The following is a 23,286-nucleotide window of genomic DNA, read 5'->3' on the forward strand; positions in this document are numbered from 1 at the left end:
GCATTCCACCTTGTCTGAGAAATAGCACATTCAGACTTATTAATCAGCTTACACATTTAATCAGAGATTTTGGCAACCTCAGGGTTGTCATTCCGTCCACTATCTTCCCTGATGCAGTATTCTCTTGCACTAATGCAGATGCAGCGGCCATTTATTCAGCTTCGGTCCCGCTTGCAGAAGACAGGCTTTCTTTCTGGCTGTTTGTCCATGACTTTCAGTTGTGCTCTGTTCTGGTCTAGACTCTTATTATTGGTGGGCTTCGGGTCTTTACGCCTGGCCTAGTCACAGGACTACGAGGCACATGTCCATTTGACCTTAGGCACCTGCACGATAACAATCCGAGTCAGGATTCGAGGCCGCGTATCGTGTCCGAGATGACTCAATGAACGGTCGGTGTAGATCACTGAAGGGAGGGTACAGTCCGTGCTTACGCGTTGGCGCTCGGGCCCTTCTGCTGACCTGGTGGCGGCCCTGGACGGTCCCGGAAGCCGCGGCGGAGTTCCTGGGTGAAAGTGTCCTTGAAGCGCGCGGCGCGGCGACCCAGTGAGCCCGGGGGCTGATCCGCGAGGGCGCGCAGTTGGCGGGCCGCATCGCGGCCGCGCAGTTGCAGCTTCAGCAGCGCGAAGGCCGTGAGTTGAGCCGCCCGCCGGATGGGCCACGACTCGGACAGCCGCTCCACCAGCTGCGGGCTGTGCAGCAGGGCCGCCAGCAGCCGCCGGAAGATCATCGTTCCCCGGGCGCCCCAGAACCCTAGGCACGCTGTACTCGCCTTCCGACCGGTCCCGCCCACTCGGCGCTGCAGGATGACGACACAGCCGCACCAGGATTGGCCCCGGCTACGTCCGCTTTCTGCAGCGGGCCGCACACATTTCCGTTTCCGCCGCCGCCGCCGCCGCCGCCGCCGCCGCCGCCTCCTCCTCCTGGTCCTTCTTGCCGAGGCCGTTTCGAGGTTTGTGTCTCTGCACCATGTCGGGTGGCCTCCTGAAGGCGCTGCGCAGCGACTCCTACGTGGAGCTCAGCGAGTACCGGGACCAGCACTTCCGGGTAAGGCGGGCCGGGCCACGAGAGGGGCAAATCTTGGGCCGGAATGCTGAGAAACGGTTTGCACTTGTCTTAGTGTGTCTTCCTTCCTGTTTGCTGGAGACCCCAAAAGCGAATGGCGTCCCAGCGGTGTTTGTATATTACTGAAGCCACTTATCTCCTAGAGAATCTCAGCTTGCTTTCACATTTTCTTGATGCCGCTGCGAGTACCGCCCCCCAGGGAGGTTCGGGTAGTGGTAGCTCCTGTTTGATGTGTTTGTCTTGCTTTGGAAAGTGACTGTAATAAGATAGGAGGTATTCCTGTGGCGGCTGGCCCAGACACTACAACCTGTTTTGTTTTTATAGTCAGCCAGACATCACCCTTAGGTACTTCAGTCCTTTATTCTGTCAGTCCTACAAAGTTGACAGTAAGTAGAAAACTCAGGAGTCCTGTTGTGCTGTCTGACAGGCATCGGAATGGACAGGCCAACATGAGTCACATTAAGGTTGTCTGGATGGCAAAATTCACTGCTACAATCAGTGGCTACAGAGAAACCCTGTCTCGAAAAACCAATACAAAACAAAAAGAAATTATATCAGCTTAATTTTAAAATGTTTGCTGTGTATCTGGTATGAGTTTCACTTCTACTACTTTGAACACTTTCACATCAATAACTAACCATTTCGAATTTGAAGCATCCCGCAAAATTAAAATCAGGAGAGGAGTCATTCATTTCTGTTGTCAAAAGCCTACTGTCGTCTTTGGACAGTAGTAATTTCTGTCATGCGCATTTTCTAGTATATTCTGAATGCAATGTATCAGTGCTGTATTAAGTGAAATTAAGTAACACTGAAGTGATAGACTCTGTATTTCACTTGTATATGAGAAAAGAGCAGCAGTACAAAGTGAATTTGCTAGCCAGGTGTGGTGGTGGACATCTGTGGTTCTAGGAGAAAGTTTGAGATCAGCATGCACATGTAAAAAGCAAACACCTAAATGATTGTTTTCTCTAATGTCTCACCTAAAGTTCTGAAATTGTTCCATAGACTTAACCTGTTCAGTACTGTAGCGATCTTAAGGCAGTATAGCAGTGGAGATAAGACCAGTTTTATTTTGTTTTTTTTTTTTTTGTTTTGTTTTGGTTTTTTTTTTTTTTTGAGACAAGGTCTCACTATATAGCCTTGGCTGACCTGGAACTCACCATGTAAAACTAGGCTGGCTTTGAACTCACCAAAGGTCCACCTGCTTCTGCCTCCCAAGTGCTGGAATTAAAGGAGTGTACCACTGTGCTCAGCCCAAGACTAAGTTTGAATTCTTGCTATAACTGCTGTGTAGTGTTTCACCTTAGGTGACCCAGCTGTTTTCCTCATGTATAAAATGGGAATGATGCATTAGGATCTGTCTCATACAGTTCTGAGAATTAAATGAAATTTACATGTAGCTCTCTGACTTGCAGTCCTTTGAGCGTCCCCAGCGGTAGACAGAATTACTGTTTTCTTGTGTATAGCTACCTGTTCTTGCTTTTTAAACCTGTAACTTGGAGAGCTAGAGAGATGGCTCAGGTTAGCACAGGCTTCCTCTAGAGGACTCAGATTCAATTCCCAGCATCCACATGATGGCTCACATCTGTCACTCCGATTCCATGGGGATCTCATGCCCTATTCTGGTCTCTGAAGATAGTAGGCACAGTGCACAGACTATACATGCAGGCAAAACACCCATATACATAAAATAATAAGCCCAAACCAAAAGAACTGTAATTTGAAGTGGGTGTGGTGGCCCATGCGCGTTATCACAGCATTTGAGGGAGGCTATAGCAAGAATATGAGACATTTGACAACAGCTTGGGCTATGTGGTCCTGTCTCAACAAAACGAATCAACTGAGCTGAGTAAACATAGCTCAATACGTAGGATGCTTGTCTAGCAAGTATGGAACCCTTGGGTAGACCTTGAGCTGTACATAACCCCAGAGTGGTGGCGAATGCCTGTAAGCCCAATGCTTGGAAGGCGGAGACAAGAGGCTCAGAAGTGCTGTCATCCTTGGTTACACAGGAAGTTCAGTACAGCCAAAGCTACATGAAACCTGTCTCAAAAATAAAACAAGGGGCTGGAGAGATGGCAAGTACTACTCTAGCATAGGACCCCAGTTCAGTTACTAGCATACTAGGTATGTCACAACCAGTTTCATGGAATCTAATGCTTCTGGCCTCAAAGAGCTACCCCCCCCCACACACACACACGGAGAGAAAGGGAGAGGGGAGACGGGGGTGGGAGGAGGAAACTAACTTAAAAATAAATAAAACTACAGAGCTGGCTTAGTGGTTAAGAGCACATACTCCTGCAAAGGACTCAAGGTTGGTTCCCAGTATCCACACCACATGGCTTAGAAATGCAACATCAGATCCAGGGAATACAACAACCTGCTCTGGCCTCTGAAGGCACTGCCTTCACATGCATATCCACACACAAACACAGACAAATAAATTTAATTTGACCCTTCATACTCTTTGTTTCTTGGTTCTTTCACTTTGCACTTGCTCTTGGAATGCCTCAGAGGTTAAGAGCACTTGCTACTCTTGCTGAGGAGCAGGGTTTGGTTCCCAGCCCCCACCAGGTGGCTCACAACCACCTATAACTTCAGTTCCAACCGTCCCTCTTCTGGCTTCCACGGGTACTGTGCAAATGTGGTACGTGTACATACCTAGAGGTAAAACTTACATTGAATAAAATCTTTATAAAATATCAAATAAAAACAAAAAGAATTCTAGCTCCAAAGTAGCCTGAACGAAGTTTCTAGTTCTGGAAGACTGAAGCCCAACTAGAATAAGCTGTGGTGAAATACACCAGACTCTTCATTTCCTCTCCGTGTTTCCATGGTTTTCTAATTTACCACTAAATGCGTTCACAGAAAACCTGCTATCCTGACTCTTTGCTACAAAGCATACAGAGGTGATTAAGGCACTCATATTCTCAGAATAAAGGGACCTGAGCCAGCATTACCTAAGGAATACTAAATGGAAAATGAAAGATTGAGTGAATGCCCTGAATATGAGTCTTCTCAGCTACTCCCTAGGCTGGATTCCACCATCTGGTTAATGTCTGTGCCCTCACACTAGGTAAAAAAGTCTGGTCAGTTTGTAGGTCTGCGTAATCACATCTGAACATCTATGTCTTTTCTAGTGGGGATGCTAAAAGGCACCCCCATGTTTGGGCTTGTTTGGGTTTTTTGAGACAGGGTTTCTCTGTGGAACAGCCCTGGATGTACTGGACTCCATTTGTAGACCAGGATGACCTCGAATTCCACCTGCTTCCGACCCCAAGTGCTGGGATTAAAGGTGTACGCCACCACGCCCGGCTGCCCCCTCACCTTTGTAGAGACATCTAAAATGCCACACTAACTGAGTGTGGCGGCTCATGCGTGTAATTGCAGCGTTCAGGAGGCTGAAGCAGGATGTTTGTAGTTCAAGACCAGTCTAGACTACAGTCTAAGGTCCTAGAGAAAAGAGGTGGGGCCTAGGGCTGGAGATGTTGTTCAGCATGGAACCTTGAGGCCTTGAGTTTGTTCCCCATCACCACAAGTAATCAGATACCATGTCTAGGCCGCAATGAACCATCTTATCCGTAGGGATTGTCAGGTGTGTTGGTTGAAGCCAAACTCCTATCTCCAGCTCTTTGGCTGCATCCTGTCTTTTAGAGAAAAGTTACTTCACCTGGACTTGGTTGTACACACCTGAGGCAGGTGGGTCTGAGTTCTAGGCCAACCAAAGCTACCCAGTCCTCTTAGTAATCTTAACCTCTCACTTATACAAATATAAGCATGCAAATCACTTAGTAGTTCTTGTTATGACTAGGCTCTAGGGGTGTATTACAAGGGTTTACTTTTTGTTATAAAGGGTAAAGGGTCTTTCTGATATGTTCTGTCAAGGTGTAGAATTTAAACTTGGGCCATTAGAGAAGGCTCTAACACTGGGGGCATGGACTGTGCAAGAACAAGGCATGCCACTCCTGTGGCAGTGTGGTATAGGAGGAGTTACATGTTTTGTCTCTCCACTAAAAACAGTCTGAACCTCATGTTAGTATTTTAGAATGGGAATACTTCCAGGCTGGCAGAGTTCTTGTCTAACCCAAAATAAACAAACAAAAAATTTCCACACTTTAAAACGTTTTTATTTTCTGTATGAGCATTTGCCTGTGTGTGTGTGCGCACGGGCACATACATGTGTACCATGTGCATGCCTGGTGACCAACCACAAAAGCAAGAAGAGGGCATTGAATCACTCAGGACTGGCGTTATTGACAGTTATAAGCTGCCATGCGGGTAATGGGAATTGAACCAGTGTTCTCTAGAATAGTCAGTCTCTTAACCTATGATCTATCTCTCCATCCACCCCCAACTCCTACCCCATACAGAAGAAAAGGATGAGGAGAGACTTTAATTTCCAAAATCAGAATGTTAATCTTTATTCTATTTAGGAATATGACTTTAAGCAAGGCTCTTCATTTTTAGTTCTCAAATCTGTTCATTGTATGTGAATGCTTTGTGGAGGGCACAGAAAACTTCAGAAATTGGTTCTTGCCTTTCACCCCTTTGAGGATTCACTCGTTTCTGCTCTGCACTGTGCACTCCAGGCTGGACTGGCCCCCAGGCCTGCAGATCCTTCTGTCTCTCTACCCCATATCCCAGCCCTAAGCAAATCTCTTTTTAGGTTGTAATATTTAACTTCATCTCTTTTTTAATTTCTAGGGTGACAATGAAGAACAAGAAAAATTACTGAAGAAAAGCTGTACATTGTATGTTGGAAATCTTTCCTTTTATACAACTGAAGAACAGATTTATGAACTCTTCAGCAAAAGTGGCGACATAAAGAAGATCATCATGGGTCTGGATAAAATGAAGAAAACAGCATGTGGATTCTGTTTTGTGGAGTATCCTTCTTGGGTATCTAATGTAGCTGTTGAACCAGGACAGAACTCAAAAGCTTGAGCACCTGCCCCCTCAACTTTTTTTTTGAGACAGGGTCTCACTGTATGGCCCTGGCTAGCTTGGACTCTAGCCATCCACCTGTCCCTGCCTCCTGGGTGTTAGGAATAAAGGTATAAAGATGTGTACCACTTGTTTTAACTTAACTATACTTTTCTTTCACTTCTTCCTATGAGTCCATATTCTGCAACTGTGAAACTGATAATTACATTCTGTTCAGAAATTTTGAGTGTTTAGCTGGATGTGGTGTGATACACACCTTTAGTCCTTTTAATCCTAGCACTCAGGAGGCAGATCTCTGAGTGTGAGCTCAGCCTGATCTACTTAGTAAGTTCCAGAACAGCCAAGCTACATAGTGATACTTTTTTTTCTTTTCTCTCTCTCTCTTTTTTTTTTTTTTTTTTTTTTAGTTTTTTTGTTTTTTGTTTTTCAAGGCAGTGTGTCCCTATGTAGCCTTGCTGTCCTGCACTTGCTTGCACAACCTGTAGACCAGGCTGGCCTCGAACTCAAAGAGATCCATCTGCTTCTGAGTGCTGTGATTATAGGTAGGTGATGACTCAGAGCGACATGGTGAGACCCTGTCTCCAATTTTAAAAAACAAAACAAAACAGTGGACTCTTTTGTTTTTCAACTAGCTCTAAACTCTAGGGCTCAGCCCCCTAGGCAGCTGAGTATATAGAACCATGCCACCACAATTTTGGAGTCTAGGTGTCAGACATTAGAATTTCACTAAATATTTCCCTATCAGAAGAATCTAGACCAAGTCAAGCTGCTAATTATAATTGCTTAAGCCAGTAATTAAGATTTTTATTTACAAAAAAAAAAAATTTTATTTACATATGTATAAGCATGTTTCTGTGTTTATGCATGTATATGGATAAACATGGTTCTTAAATTTATTGTTGTTGTTTTTTTTTTTATAAGTGAGTGCTTTGTGAGCATGTATGGCTGTACCTCATATATACGTGGTGCCCTCTGAGTTCAGAAGAGGGCATCAGATCCACTGAGAACTGGAGTTACAGATGGTTGTAGACCACCATATAGGTTCTGGGAATCAAGCCCAGGTCTAAAAGAGCACGTACTCTTAGCCACTGAGCCATTGCTCCAGGCCCTTTTGGGTTTTGTTGTTGTTTTGTTTTTTTACTTTGTTTTGAAACAAGTCTTGGTATGTAGCCCAGACTGGCCTCAAATTCACAGCAGTCCTCCTGCTTCAGCCTCTTGAGTACTAGGATTAGAGACATGAATCAGTGTTCGACTTTATCATTATTCTTGCATAAGAAGTTTGTGGTCTGATATTACACTATGTTTTCCACATTCAAATTAAGACATGGACCAGATAATTATCAGCAGATATATTTAGGAAATCAGGAATGACTCAGGCCTGGACAAATGTTATTTACCTGTCCTTTACTGCCTAAGTGCTATTGGACCAACTTTGAACTGGCTTCTACAAAATGAATTAATCTGGTAGGGCTAGCTTTTCTACTTGTTTTTTTGTTTTTTTTTTAGCAGCTCTGTATCATGTAGGTGTGTTTCTTTCTCCCTGTCTCCAAAATGCTTGAGGAAGAAGAAATGCTAGTGTTCCTTAATACTTACACTTAAGATACTATTCAAGAGCAGATGCGGAGAATGCAATGCGGTACATAAATGGAACTCGTCTGGACGACCGGATCATACGCACAGACTGGGATGCAGGCTTTAAGGAGGGCAGGCAGTATGGACGTGGACGGTCTGGGGGTCAGGTATGCTACAAGGGTGCCTGACCTGAATTTCTGCCTAGGATTCCAGCTATAATACGGGTCTTTCGTCAGTTTTTGGTTATTCTTTTATAAGGAGCTCGTGCTGTTAAGTTTTGATAGGGTTTTTTTTTTTTTTTTTTTTTTGGGGGGGGGGTGTTCTGAGACAAGATTTTGCCATGTAGCCAAACTGGCATCAAACTTGAGATCCTCTTGCCTTTGCCTCCTGAATGTTGACATTATAGATGGGTGCACATCAGGGCCAGTGATAAAGGAATTTGAAACTCTGAAATATTCTGTACATTTTTCTTATCTGTTACTAAACTCATGCTAGGGGCTGTCCCCCTGCAAAAATGCCTGAACAAAAAGCAAAATACACTCAAATGAGTTTTACTTTACATTTTATGCCCTGCTTATTTGTGGACACCTGAGAAGGTTTAGCTATGTCTGGCATGATGGCAGAGGCATATTTGTTGCATCAACATCCCACAGTGCTGTATTTCTTTCAATTAAGGTTCGAGATGAGTATCGAGAGGACTACGATGCTGGGAGAGGCGGCTATGGAAAACTGGCACAAAAACAGTGAGTGCTGAGAGCCCCGAGTACACAGCTCACGCTGTTGATGTTGGCGAACAGTACCAAGGTCTGACCAGTGTCTCTGTTGCACTGGAAGCCACCTCTGGTTTTGCTCTGAAATATTAAAAGACAGAATCCAAAAGAATGCCTTTAATTCTAGTCTTATTAGGATGATTTTCTGTTATTATGTCAAAAACTATATTCCTAGGCAGCAGACTCAATCTGTGCCAATTAAACTGTCAGCTGAATGCCACACTTTTAGGCAGACTAGAAAAAGTGTGAGAATTGGCTTTACAAGGTTGGTAATCTTCATGAGGACTGAAAAATTTTTTATATTTTAAGTTTGCATGTTTATTGGTAAAGTTTTGATATCGGCTGTAACTCTGCTCTAAATTAGGAACAGATGTTTGTCAAGTGAATCTGCTTTTTATATTTCAATATAGTTGGCATAAAAGTCAGCCTTAAATGGCCCTGGGGCTGCCACCTGCTCATATACTTTAGTAAACACTTCAAATCCTGATGCATAAAGTTCTCAATAGATGCAAATGTTTCAGTTTAAAACAAAGCAAGAAAAACAGAAACAAAAACCCAAGGACTTTGTTATACAGAGAGGCTCTGAAATCCTAAGAAGTAGGGGAAGACATTGTCAGTGGGGCATGGAATGAAAGTTCAAACATTCCCTCAATATGGTAGCTGAGATTGGAGCCATTAGAGTATGTCTTCCTGTTTTCAAAATGAGAATGGGCATTAGAAAAGGGCTTCAGCCAGGCCAGTAATCCTAGCTACTTGGGAGGCTGAAGCAAGAGGATCAAAAATTGAAGGCCAGCCTGGGCACCTTTTGAGTATGTCTCAAAATACAAACATAAAAATGGCTGGAGAAGACACAGGGCACAGTGGCTAGGTACTTAGTATGTGAGTAGTCTGGTTTAACACTCAGAACTACCTAAACAATCACAGTGTGACAATTGGGAGTGTTTACAACAGAAAGCCTCTAGGAAATGTCTGTTACAACTAATCCACATCTTTTAGCTTTTTTCCTTCAACTTGTGCTGAGGGCCATGTGTAATAGTAAGCTGGAGGCTGGGCTCTACAGAAGATGCCTAGAGAATGTTTTTCCCCCATCTTCCAATTCTCACTAGTTTTTCAAAGTTGAGGCAGAATATCTTTTCTTGGCACTGTAATGACTGTAATGCTTAGAAACCCATTTGTGAACACTCAATAAGGAGACACTCGAGTTTTAAAATAAAGCTTTTATACTGTAGTTTGAACTGTTTATCTTATATTCTTTTGTAGTAAAATATAACTTAGGTATCTATAATCTTAAGACCCAAAACAGTGGGAATTTTATCTTCTGTAACAAGTTTCAATAAAGTTAGACCAACTTATTCTGTGTATATTTCCTCGCCTATAAAAGAGGGATGTGTTTTGGTGCTCCTTTACCCTGGGAGAGTTTGATTAATGTATAGAATTTGTATATCCATTTCAGTTTGATATTTGCAACTACTTATGGCAGCATATGAAGAGGAAGCATGGTGCCCCCTGTGAAAACAAGACACACTAAGCAAACACTAAAAGAGTAGGGCAAAAAGAGGCCAGTTTTCCAGAAGTCATATACTGCAGATGCTGGGACAGGAAGGAAATGGGGCTGAATTAAGAGGATGTTTCTTGGGCTTCAGGATGCTGATTTGGCAGTCTTTCTTTCCTATTTCAAAGACATTATCTGAACTGTGTATCTCACTTTAGTCAAAGAAGGTGAGATCTCAGAGAAACATGCCAAGTAGGGTGTAGTAACACATGCTTGTAACCCTAACACTTGGGAAGCTGAGGGTAAATGATCATAGGCAAGATTACAAAGCAAGGACCTATCCAAAGTCAGGCACAGTGCACACTCTTATGATCCCAGCACTGGGATTACAGGGAGGCAGAGGCAGTTGGATCTCTGTGACTTCCAGTCCAGCCTGGTCTACAAAGTGAGTCCAGGAGAGGCAAAGAAACAAAAAAACAAACCCTGTCTCCAAAACAAAACAAAACAAAACAAAAAACTATCTCAAAAGGCACAACCAATCCCTATTCCAAAGAACAGCAACAAAAAACTACAAAGAAACAACAACAACAAAGCCCACAGAGACATGTAGGCTACAATGTGGGTAAAATTACTAGCTTCCCATATATTGTAAACAAAAGTATACAACTTGAGACTTGGTTTAGAGCTCTGACACCCAATATGCTGGCCAGACACCATCATAAAAACAATAAAATTGGGGCTGGAGCAATGGCTCAGGGCATTTGCTGTCTGCCTGAGAGCTGTGTTCACTCCCTAGCACTCATGCTCACAACTATCCATAACTCTAGTTCCATGGGAGCCAGTACCCTCTATGAGTACCGCATGTACACTTACATGCAGAACACTCATAAGTAAATGGTATCAAATGATTGTTAGCTGGACATTGGTGGTGCATGCCTTTAGTCCCAGCACTAGGAATCCGTTGAAGGCAGAGGCAGGAGGATCTAGAGAGCAAGTTCCAAGATAGCCAGGGCTACACAAAGAAACCTTGTCTGGAAAAAACAAAATAAATAAATAAATGTTGTGATTCTTTGTTGTTGTTTTGAAACACTCTCTATGTGTATCTCTCTCCTGGCTGGCCTGCAACTCATTTAGACAAGGTTGGCCTCAGATGCACAAAAATCTACTTGCCTCTGCCTTCTGGAATTAAAGGCATGCACTACTTACACACATGGCAATAAGAAGATAAAACCAACTCTTGACTTTTTAGTCCCGCCAAGCACATTTTCCCCACTCTGTAGCTGCATGTGGCGGGTCGCTGCGGTGGCATAAACTAGAGTGTGTCCAAAAACGGAGCACCTGCCGCAGCTCTACGCGTAGAGCTGAATAGGGCGGGCAGTGGCTCAGTGAGCCTTGTCACCACTGAAGGGACACTAAGAAACAGTCTACTCACCACACAATACAATGCATTCGACACAAGAGAACACATGTTTATAAAGGCATTTAGTTTATTTTCAAAAAATATTTTGCTAGAAGGGTTGAGTACTGACCGTAATTTTACATGATCATATTCTTTTAATAAAATCTTTCTGACCAACAGAAATCATTCACGTCAACAACTTGTCTAGGTCTATCTTGTAACCCCATAGACAATAGCACTTCTTGGATGCTAGTCCCCAGATCTTAGCTGTCTACCAGCCAGGAGGCAGAGCTAGCACATAGCACAACTATGCGCTTTGTAGCTGTTGATTAACTTGGTTTCTTAACATAATGAAGCAGAGCAGATAATCAGTGCATTGAATTTACACTAACAACTCACTGTTTCTGACCTGCTCACACCCCCGATGGCTCCTAAGGAAGAAGCAGTGAGCCACAACTCACTGCACAACTAATATTAGGTGAGAACTGGCTCGCCCCTAGATACTCTGTTACTATTGTATTCCAACCATAAATCCAAGATGACCATGCTATTCATAGTCAATGGCAAACAGAGAATACAGTGCAAAGCCAAAAAATGTGCTATGAAATTATTGGCAATAACTGCTTTTCTCTTCCTTGAGAGGCCAGCTGAAAGTTAAATCTCCATGATTCGTAGGAAATCTAAAAGATGAATTAAATCTATTCATTGCTAGGGTTTAACAAAAGGAAAGATAATGGAAAGAAGCAACTACAGTCAGATAAGTTTGCCCGTAAGGTCCCTGGCAGCTTGTTGAAGGCTCATATGTGAATAGCTTTAAGCCTGTGCAAGGCTTACATTCATCCCCAGTGACACAGGGTCTGCCTGCTTTATAGGTATCAACAATTCAGTGTCAAGCCAGTGACAGTAAAACATTACTACAAGACAAAAGAGTTTGCAATCTAGGGCTTGAAAGCTAAACAGACGTTTGCATGAAGAGAAAAAACAGCTATGTGTGCTGAAACCAAGTCAGCACATGACAGAGACAGGCTTAGAACACACTGAAAATATCCAGCATTTAGGCTAAACCAAGTTGAATAGTACATCTGAAGGTGCCCTATCATGCTAGAAGGGAAAGAGTAACCGGATCTGGATGGCTGCGTCTCTGTTCATCCCTGCATGCCTCACTCCTGACATGACCCTTTCTCAATCTGGAGAGGTAGTAACTCAGACTCTGGACATTATGATTCTCCCAGGCATTGAACATGCTGGTGCACCCACGTAATCCAAACATCAGGGAGGCTGAGGCAGAAGAACTGCAAGTCTGAGGCCAGCCTGAGCCAAATAAAGACCCTGTTTCATGTTTCAACAAAATTCTCAAAGGAACAATTGTAACTTCTGCATGATGGGTCTGCTGTTGGGCAAATGAGATGCTTCCTCAAGACTAAGTTGGAGACATTCTGAGTCAGCCATCTCATTACTGGCTATTTCAGTACAGGCACAGAAGCAAGTCCACTAATGCCTTGCATATAGACTTTGAAGAAGCTCATGTCGGCGTAGGTATGTCTAAAAGTCCTAAGAGTACATCTTTAGGTGGCCGTGGAGACAGACCTGTGTCCTCGTCCCCGGGAGAGGACTGAGAATTCGAGCTCATCTTCAGGTACATAATGAGTGTGAGGCTAGTCTGACACAGGAGCCCCTGCTCCCAGACCTCTTCTTTAAGAGATCTTCAAGCACCCTGGCCTGACTGGGCTGGCCTGTAATCCTCGCTACTCATGTGGCTGAGAGTATAAACTCAAGGCCAGGCTCAGCCATAGAGCAAATGCAAGGCCAACCTAGGCAACTTCATTAGACCCTGTCTCAAAATACAAAAACATAAAACAACAACAACAAAATGTACAAAGAGGGCTAAGGGCTAAGCTCAGTGGTAGAGTACTTGCCTAACATACAAACAAGCCCTGGCTTCAATCACCAGTACCTGCAGAAACAGTAAAGATAACTTCCCCTATCTAAATTCTCATCTTCCCCAGTGGTGACACAACCTTACCTGTGGCAGGCAACAAAGTACCTCTACTCAAGTCTTTTTAATGACCTGAAGCACAAGAAATGCTGACCTGGTTTTATGCCAAGGACTTTGAGTTTGGGTGACTGAAAATACCAAGGCCACTGCCCAGTGCCCCTGCTGCTATTGAGAATCCTGCATGTAAATCTAATTTTGATTCAACCCTAACGAGGCAGTAAGCCCTACTCAACCATTTTACCTTTTGTTTTTTAAACATCTCATGCCTAAGTAGGCAGTTATCTTCTGCCATTTACTTGGTAGTTTTTTTCATGAGTTTCTTACACTTTCCTCCTTCAATTAAAAAAAACAAAACAAAAACTGGTTAGGTAGGTTTAATATGCATCTTACTTATTTTCCTTTCAAACAAGTCACAAAAGGCCAGATTAAAGATGCAAGATCTACCCATAGGACAGGGCTATTCTACAGCCTGCCTTGGTGGAAGAACTTTAATAAATAGGCAATTCTTGAGTACAGGATTCAGATTGTTCTTGTAGAAGGCAAAAGAGCTGTCTGGGATATTGAGTGGCCAGAAGAGACTGGAGAAACATTCCTCTTGTGCTGCTCTCCCAGAGACCTCAGTGTGGCCTCTCCTCTCCTCCCACCATCTGCACAAGATCCCATGCCAGTCTTCTACTTTGCTTGTATTCCAGACTCCTTAAAGTAGAAACAGTTTTGGTAAATCTTAAATACCTGGGGCAGCAACAGAGAGGTGATAGCAGATTACTGCCATGAAAGCCAAATTCTCATTTATTTAACCAGGAGTTTAATGGATGCTAAGTTGTTGCTTTTTTTTTTTTTTCTTCCACAAGTCAAACTCAGAAAAAAAGTGAAAAAAATCCAATGTCCCAGGAAAAGCCATTATGAGATTTAACCTACATATTATAAATCTCAAGACCAAAATAGAAATCTTACTGTAGAGTGTATTGGAATATACCTCTATTACCAGCACTGGGAGACAGAGACGGGGTTAGCTTGAGTGTGAGGCCAGCCTAGCTACTGTGAGCTCTGGACAGCTTGGCTACATAGTGAGAAGTCTCAAAACAAAACAAAGAAATCTTTTTTTTTTTTTCTTTTTTTAAATAAGATCAACTGGCCCTCAAGGATGCTGCATTTCCCCCTCATACCTTACCTCTTCTTAAATCAGCACTCTGCCTGCAAGCACGTCCCTAAGCAGAATAGCCCCTTTCACCCTCAGATGGAATGTATCTCAGACTGGAGCCTCATCTGAGGGATATCAGCAAAAGGTGCTGCTGGCAGAAGTAAAACAGGACTGGCTTTCCACAACACTCCTAGCTACCCTTTATGCCATAGGGAACATCTATTCTGAGCTATGCTGTATCAAAAACATCTTGCATTTTTAGGTTCTGGGGTTAAATTTTAAACCTGTATTCAGTTCACATCTAACTATGTTTCAAAAGCTGCACCAAATCTACTAGGCTTTTTTTTTAATACTCTTTACTGCATGCTCTGTCTATATGCATGCGTTTGGATAATAAATATTAAATATGGGAGGGACATAGAGAATTCATAAACTTAAAAATGAAACTAAACTGAATAGTAAAAAAAAAGTACATGATAGCAGGAGAAATGAAGAAGGGCAAAAATAAATTTGAGGTAACAATAAGTGGCCCAATACCACCAATCTGAAATATCTGTAAAAATTCAGTAAGTGTTTGGAGATTCAAGTAACAAACCATCTGCTCCAACATGGCCAGCCTTCTGGAGTCCCTGCTGAGTCTCAGTCCAGGAGCCGGCACTCACACAGCTCCTTATAGATCCTCTTCCGCACTCGAGGCATGTCTTCTTGAGAAAACTGGAAAGGCTGCTCTAGGGCGAGGCACTTGCAGTACTGCAAAAATAAAAAGCAAAGAAGGAGTTGGAGTGAAGGCTCAGTGGTTACGAGCACTCGCTTCTCTTCCAGAGGTCTTAAGTTCAGTTCCCAGCCACCACATGCTGGCTCATAACCGTCTATGATAGGATCTGATGCCCTTTACTTTCACGTGTACATGCGAACACAGCATTCATATAAATAAGTAAATCTTAAAAACAAAGAAAATAAAACTCTGTCCCAGGGACACCTGAGTTGCATGTGTGCCTTTTAGATACAAATACACCTAACAGTCTAAAGCTACAGAATAATATTTACGGGTCTTACAAAATCATGCTGTTGTTTTCTGTTTGTTGTGTTTTGAGACAGGGTTTCTCTCCATAACAGCCATGTCTGTCCTGAACTTGCTTTGTAAACCTGGATGGCCTCAAACTCACAGAGCTCTGCTGTAGATTACTGGGATTAAAGGAGCTGTGTGCCACTATGCCCCACTGAAAACCACGCTGCTTTAGAGCACTGGCTTCCAAATGAGAATCAACTTTATGGCAACTGAATAGCTAAGTACCCTTCCACTCTTCCCAAGTACAATTTGTGAGTCCATGTGTGATATCATGTGTAAAATCATTTTCCCATAAATACACGTACTTCTCTGGTGCAGCTTACTTATAACCTCCCGTAAGACATGGATAAGACCCTCTGTTCGTTCTTGGCCCTGGGAGGTAGTTCTTCCTAATGAAAACATCTACAAACACAGAAACCAGAGTGCCGCAACGATAAAGGGAAAGTGTTGCCTTCCCAAATACTGTATACATGCAGGACTACCATTTCTTCCCTTGAAATAAAACAACCAATTCACATACTGTAAAAAATAGTATTTACCTGGAGCACAAAGACTCCACAGTCACTGTCATTTTTCTGTTGTGGAATACACTGAAGAGAAAAATAAGATGATCATTAACAAAGATCGAGTATCTCTCTTCACATAAGAAATCTGCTTCCATGGATAAATGAGCAAGAGATAGGAAACTCCTCTCTGTCCCAGACAGCTGGTCTACACCTCCAATATCTAAATACCTCAATAAAGGAAGCCTATGGCCACGGGAAAAGATCTTTTAAGTGGCAACCACAATTTAAATGTGGGATATGGGAAACCAAATTTAAAAAACCATCTTAAAGACCTAGCTAACTAGCTGTGCTGTAAACTCGCTGACAGTGGAAACATGGCCCTGTGAGTCAGAAAGCATATGCTTGGACACCAGCATTCGCTCCTCTGTTCTTCCTGGCTACAGATGGGATGTCAGCAGCAATCTCCTGCCTCTGGTGCCAGACGCCCCTGCCGTGATAGACTGTGCTCCCAGGCTGTGAGCCACACGAAGGTCTTTCTCTCTTCATCTGTCAAGCATTTGTCACAGCAGCTAAAAATTACCCATAGCATTCTTTGTAGCCTTAGCTTTCACCTCAGGTTATACAATTTTGTTTTATTCTTTGAAGTGAATTATAAAGGCAAAGCAATGTTTCTAAAAGAATGGGTTACTGTCTCTAAGGCAGGACTGTGACAGACCCTGGGGGGATGCACAACACCTAAATGTGCTAGCTGGGTAAACTGGTAAAACATAAAAGTTTAAAAATAAAATAAAAAATTACAAGCTCATCTCCGATGTGAACTAGAATATAAGTTATTAGAAACATAGAACTATGGCTTAGTGTTCGGCTCAGATGAAAGATGAACTGATGTTGATTTTTTTGGGCTTAGGGTTAGCAATTGTTTCAAGACCCTGCCTAGAACATTGGGTTAATAATCTAGACAGATATGAGTTCCAGGACTAGCCTCTAGCAGTACTCCCGGTGTCCAGTTTTCTTGTCTAAAAATAAAGATACGGCTTATGCCGAATGAACTGACTGACACACAGGTTGTAAAGGCCACATGAGATTGTAACACGGAAACAAAACGGCTGGAGGGACTATGTCTGCCTTGGCACTGATGTAGGGCTGCTTTACTGTCTATGAGCCAAACACAGTGGGTCTTAACAGTATTCTTAGAAAGCACTTGTCTTGATCCCTTTTGGGCCCCAAATAGGCTTTTAGCATATGTCTGAGTCTATATGGATCATATGGAAATTACAACTACAAGGTAAGGCGTCACCCCTCCCATTAAAACTTTTTCTCTATACACCAGCACACAATCACTAACTATAACAAGGATGACATGACTGCTGCTATCAGCAAGTCCTGGGAAACTGAGCCTCAAGACGATTATGTACTACGTAGACTAGTCCTCCTAGAGGCCTTCTTCATGCCCAGTCTTCAACACTCTCAGCAGGCACCCACACCTGGATCACTGCCTCCCATGCACAAGCTGGGATTTCATTTGTGCCATTCTTACCTTTGTAACAGCAGTCTGCCAACCCTGAAGAAATTCAGGTCTATTTTTTTCTCTGGCTTCAGTCAGCAAATACTTTCTTATATTCTGGGTAAAAACAAAGCACAACACACATGTGTTCCATTAGTTGGTGAAAACACGGAACCTGCCCAGCAGCAGGTAGAAACAAGAGAGGAAACTGGAGTCTGTCTAACTGGGTGATATCTGTATTGAAGAGTATTGTAGCTGGAACTTTGTTTCAGAGCTTTCACTCACTGCTGTACTCAAGTACGCACTCAAGTACTGACTCTGCATCAGAGGTTATGAGTCAACCTGCTACATTTGAAACCTTGTATCTAAGCACAGAAGGAAGGCATGGCAGAAGTCACTAATAACTACAGTTAAATGAAGCACATTCCAGCTCTCGTCCATTTCTGAGGTCATTTCCCACAACTTACTCATTTGTAGAGATTCAGTTAATATCACAAATATTTCCTCATGTCTATCACTTGTCTGCTAACTTTAAGACATAGATAAGACATTATTTATTTTATGGTGCTAAAAGCTGAACCGTGGGCTATGTGTATGTTAAGCCTGTACTCTACCACTGAGCTCTAACTCCAAATCTGACATAAACACAGATTTTGTGATACACTTAAATTTATAAAGCTGTTCCTTGGTGTTTTTTTCTTTTGTGTAAGAAGCCTTCCCGACTCCACGAATGAATAAAACACCTATATTTTATCCACAATTTCATGCTTTTCTCTTTTCTTTTGAGATAGGGTCTTAATATGTAGCCCTCACTGGGATGGAACTTGAATTAAAGGCATATACCACCATGTCCAGTATGTTCATGTTTTCTAACTGTTCTTATAAATAGTATAATGCAAACCTCTATAACTTTTCCAAGCAGCAGCTAATTTTCCCATTGTGGTAATTGAACAGGTTTGTCTTTTTTTCAGCTTTATCATATACTAAATTATCTACATATACGCATGTGTGTGCATGCACAGACACACACACACACACACAATTGTTTCTGGATACTTATGGTGGAAATTCTAATCAATCCTAAGGCAATGCAAGTAAGATTTTAATTGTAAAACTTTTATAACATGCCTTGACATTTAACAGATGAGTCTGCCTTCACTGTTCCAGTTCAAGTTCATGCACATGACTTCCGCAGGGTGAATTGGAGAAGAAGGTCACCAGGCCTTTCACACCCGTTAGTGGGCTGAAGTGTAGCTCAGTGGGTGTTGTGCTTGCCTAGCATGAACAAAGCCCTGGGTGCAAACCCCAGCACTAAGAAACCAAGCCTGGTGACACACACCTAACATCTCAGTGCTTGGCTGGGAAGGGCAGGACCAGGAGTTCAAAGATGGCCTTGGCTGTCCAGCATGTGGAAGGACAGCCTGGGCTGTATTAGACCTAGTCCCAATACCAAGCATAGTATTGTACACATAGTATTGTTAAATTCCAGAACTTAACAAGCTGAGGGCAGGATGATAATATGTTTGATGCCAGCATTGGCTAAATAGCAGACCTTAATAAAGAAAAAAGATTCTGGGGAAACTGATGAGATGAAAATTGCTATAGTCTGGTGAAAATTAAACTTTTTAAAACTGAGTCTGCTTGTTTCTCTAGTTATTACGATTTCCTCCAAATAATTTTTAAAAAGATGTATTTATTATGTATACAATGTTATGTCTGAATGTACACCTGCACACCAAAAGAGGGCACCAGATCTTATTATAGACTGTTGTGAGCCCCTGTTGATTGCTGGGAACTGAACTCAAGACATCCGGAAGAGCAGCCAATGCTTTTTTTTTTTTTTTTTTTTTTAATTTATACAGTATTCTGCCTGCATGTATGCCTACATGTCAGAAGAGGGCACCAGATCTCATTATAGACTGTTATGAGATACCACGGGGTTGCTGGGAATTGAACTCAGGACCTTTGTAAGAACAGCCAGCGCTCTTAATCTCTGAGCCATCTCTCCAGTCCCCACAGCCAGTGCTCTTAACCTCTGTCCTCCAAATAATTAAACCTTTAAAGTCTTCACCCTAAAGGCTTTGCACAATTCTTACTACAGTATATCCCGGGTAGTTCAGTTCCCAGGAATCAATGGGGGCTCACAACCATTTGTAGTAAGATCTGGCGCCCTCTTCTGGTGTGCAAGTGTACATGCAGACAGAACATTGTATACATAATAAATAAATAAATCTTTAAAAAAATTATTTGGAGGAAATCTGAATAACTAGAGAAACAAGCAGACTCAGTTTTAAATAGAATCTTCCTTTTTGTTTGCTTTCTCAAGATCAGGGTTTTTTTGTGTGTAGTTCTAGGTATACTGGACTTCACTCTGTAGACCAGGCTGGCACTGAACTCACAGAGATTTGCCTGCCTCTGCCTCCCTCCCGAGTGCTGGAGCTGCAGGCGTGCGCCACCACTGCCTGTCGTCAGGTATACTTCTCTAACTGGTTCTTCCTTACCAGGAAACTCAGGAAAGCTGATGTGTGCCCCATCTCATTGCACTCTCACTGAGCTCTACACGGTGTGGTGGCCCACAACTGCAATCCCAGCATTTGAGAGCAGCCTGGGCAACGAGAGATCACGTTTTTACCTGAACTCCAATACTGTGTACCTGCATAATATTTATTTTCAAGATCTGAGATAATATTAGCTCTAAAAGAAATGAAGAAAAAAAATAATTTCTATCCTCACTCCAGCATTTTTTAAGGAAAGAAAAAAAATGTGTTTTTTTGCGTTTCCTTAAAAAATGCTGAACCCAAAAAGGGCACACCTCTCCAAAGGGGTCTGCCGATCTCAAACAGCTCAGCTGCTTTGCCTTGACAACTGTCCTCTTGTAATCCTTGAAGCAGCAGTTGACTTCTACTGCTTTGTCTATAGCTATGATATGTCACGGTCAATACAAATAAAAAAATAGGCAGAATATTAACTTACCTCTACACAAAATTTAAAATGAATGCCTTGGGAATCATAAAATGAAATAATTCGATTGGAGAGTGTCACAGTAATGAGAGACCAGTGGACTTCCAGGTGAATAGGGATCAACAGAAGACTCTTTTTAAACAAATCCACCTGATGAAGAGAAAGAAATGGAGCTATCACTACAGAACCAACAACAGTGTTCATCTGTTGACCTTTGACCTGCTAAAGGTCATAAAATGGGGAAGTGGTGAAACAGAATTTGAACCTATGCCTCATCTTTTCTTCTTTGTTTGTTTTGGTTTTGGTAGTTTTGTTTTGAGACAGGGTTTCTCTGTGTGTAGCTCTGGCTGTCCTGGACTCTCTTTCTCTTCTGTAGACCAGGCAGGCCTCAAACTCACAGAGGTCCTCCTGCCTCTGCCTCCAGAGTGCTGGGATTAAAGATGTATGTGTTGCTGCCATCACCACCTAGCTTGCTATGTCTCAGTTTAAAGACCATGTTTTTAATTACTAAGTTAAAATACTCAAAAATAAGACAACAGAAAAATACTGTTTTAGTTTTTACCTAGCTCTGTCAATTATTCATGGGTGCATGTGCAGGGATAGTGTATATGTGCGTCAGACGACAGCTGGTGGAGTTGACTCTCTTCCACCTTTATGTGGGCTGTTTTTTGTTTGTTTTTAAACTGCTAGGATCCTAGCACATACTAGAAATAGTATTAAGTAGTGCTAAAAAGCAACAAAAGTTTAAAACATTAAATTCAAAAGTAAAGGTCATGCAATCTCATGTAAATCTGAAGTTCAAATTTTGGCTCTTCTACATTTTTTCTGTCAGCTTTATTTTCCCCTTTATGTCCTGATGTCCTAGAATGTAACATGTAGGAAACAACAGTGCCTACCTTATGCCGTTCTAAATGAGAGAACATCAAGCCTTTAATCCCAGGACTGGGGAGGCGGAGGCAGATGGATCTCTGTTGAGTTCAAAGCCAGCCTGGTCTACAGAGAGTCCAGAACAGCCCAGGCTACACAGAGACACTCTGTCTCAAAACAACAAAGAAGGGTGCAGGGGTGGGGAGGAAGAGCCTTCAGTGGTAATGGTGGAGGCCAGAGGAATCCCAGCACTGGGGGCAGAGGCAGGTAGATCTGTGAGTTCCAGGCCAGCCTCCTCTACAAAGCCAGTCCAGCACAGCCACGGCTAGAGAGAAACCCTGTCTCAAAACACAAAAAAACAAGAGGAGGAGGAGACTCAGACAAATTTGCTTTACACTTTAACTGCCCTAACATGCCCTTCTTACCCTAAAACATGTCTTTTAAAATCTGGAAAAACTGCTATTTTCACTCGGAATTTCAATAGATGGGGATGGTGAGGACAGTCAGCAGGTAAAGGCATTCACCACCAAGCTGATGGTGAGAGTTCAATCGAGAACCAGCACGGCAGAAGAAAGCAGAAGAACTGACTCCTACAATGCAAAGTCTCTGAGCTCCACACCTGCATCGTGGCATGTGGGTACCTACACACTCACCCACAATAAATAAACTGATGTCATTGAACATTCCAAAGGGGTAAAAAGTAGTAGGTACTCCACATGCACTTGCGAAACATGAGTTATCTGGGTATCACACCACATCCAGGTAATCCCAGCCTTTGGGAGGTGATAGCAAGAGTTGTTCAGGGTCATCCTCTGATACAAGGAGAGTGCAGGGAAAAGTGGGCTGCAAGAAACCCTATCTAAAAAGACCAATCAATGAAAAGCTTGGCATGGTGGCAGTCACATTCAAGGCCTAGCTGTGTAACTCTGCAAGATCCCATCTCAAAGTAAAAGCTGTGGGGCCATCAGGATGGCAGATAGTGCGGTCAAGGTGCACCCTGATGACCAGTTCTGATCACTAGGCACCCACCTAAACATGGGACAAGAGGACCTAGTCTACACAGTTGTCCTCTGACCTTGTGTGCATGTAGGCACTTGGACACACCAACAAACACAGGAACACACAGAGAAATACACGTTTAAAACTTCAAATAAAAAGCTATCTTCCATATTTTTTATTACCTTTATTGTTTCTTCTTTTCCCCTCCTATGTAAATCCTCTGTTAACTTATTTAATTAAATTCGGTTACTTAATGAAATTTGAGGCCACTGCTTTTTTTCTCTCCTGTGTTTAGTAAGAACCTTGAGCTCATTTGTATAAATGCTGACTAGATGTGATCCTACAAGGCTGCCCCCAAAGAAGCTTCAGCTTGTCATTTAAAAATCCATGTGATGTGTATGTCAGCAAATGTGTCTATGTATATGCAGGCTCAGCCATGAGGGCAGAGGTCAACATCAGCTATCTTTTCTCAGTTGCTTCCCTATCTTATTTTTTTGAGAGGGAATCTCCTACTGAATCTGAAGTCATGTCATGTCCTCATGCTTGTACTGTAAGCACCTTATCCATGGAGCTTAAGCTTATCAATTTTTTAAAATGCCTTTTCATGATATTTTATTTCTGGAGCGCCATGTGGAGGTCAGATGACAACTTGTAGGAGTCAGTTGTTTTCTTCTGGCAGGGACAGAAATTCAAGTAGAGTTGGTGGCAGGGACCTTTGCCTGCTGAGCCATCTTTTTGGTGCTTATTTTCAATTTGATTCATAATGAGAGAAGAATGTCTCTACAACTTTCCAGTGATCCAGTGTATCATCAGTTCTTACAAATGTCCTTTAGTCACGATAGATAGATAGATAGATAGATAGATAGATAGATAGATAGATAGATAGATAGATAGAAAGAAAGATAGATGATAGATAGATGATAGATAGATAGAAAGATGATAGAAAGAAAGATAGATGATAGATAGATAGATAGATAGATAGATAGATAGATAGATAGATAGAT

The 23,286-nt window shown here is 42.5% G+C and overlaps 3 protein-coding genes across 11 annotated transcripts in view; 1 reads left to right on the forward strand and 2 right to left on the reverse strand.

Moving 5' to 3' along the window:
• The window catches only part of Ncbp2 (nuclear cap binding protein subunit 2), a 47,692-nt gene that overhangs the window by 16,435 nt on the left and 7,971 nt on the right, over positions 1-23,286 (forward strand). For 3 of the 5 annotated variants that reach the window (XR_008722149.1, XR_008722148.1, XM_055624945.1), the window contains exons 1-4: positions 830-1,044; positions 5,767-5,948; positions 7,607-7,745; positions 8,254-8,321. Coding sequence is in view for 2 of the 5 variants with exons in the window: in XM_055624945.1 (XP_055480920.1) it covers positions 967-1,044; positions 5,767-5,948; positions 7,607-7,745; positions 8,254-8,321 (467 nt within the window). In the remaining 3 variants the exon portion in view is untranslated. Of the gene's footprint in view, positions 1-829; positions 1,045-5,766; positions 5,949-7,606; positions 7,746-8,253; positions 9,577-23,286 lie in introns of those variants that run through there. The other 2 variants (XM_055624946.1, XR_008722150.1) reach the window with 2 other exon arrangements.
• Positions 44-804, reverse strand: Ncbp2as2 (NCBP2 antisense 2 (head to head)). Its single transcript, XM_055624947.1, has one exon. The coding sequence runs from the start codon at positions 725-727 to the stop codon at positions 428-430; it is 300 nt and encodes a 99-aa protein (XP_055480922.1). The 5' UTR covers positions 728-804; the 3' UTR covers positions 44-427.
• Positions 11,310-23,286, reverse strand: part of Senp5 (SUMO specific peptidase 5) — a 36,892-nt gene continuing 24,915 nt past the window's right edge. For all 5 annotated transcript variants that reach the window (XM_055624940.1, XM_055624941.1, XM_055624937.1 and 2 more), the window contains 4 exons: positions 20,429-20,566; positions 17,489-17,572; positions 15,985-16,035; positions 11,310-15,126 (listed from right to left, as the gene is read on the reverse strand). In XM_055624940.1, coding sequence (XP_055480915.1) covers positions 15,016-15,126; positions 15,985-16,035; positions 17,489-17,572; positions 20,429-20,566 — 384 coding nt within the window. In that variant the 3' untranslated portion in view covers positions 11,310-15,015. The remainder of the gene's footprint in view (positions 15,127-15,984; positions 16,036-17,488; positions 17,573-20,428; positions 20,567-23,286) is intronic.

The sequence above is a fragment of the Psammomys obesus genome, unplaced genomic scaffold, assembly GCF_907164565.1.
Source record: "Psammomys obesus unplaced genomic scaffold, mPsaObe1.curated_primary_1811, whole genome shotgun sequence".
Lineage (NCBI taxonomy): Eukaryota > Metazoa > Chordata > Mammalia > Rodentia > Muridae > Psammomys > Psammomys obesus.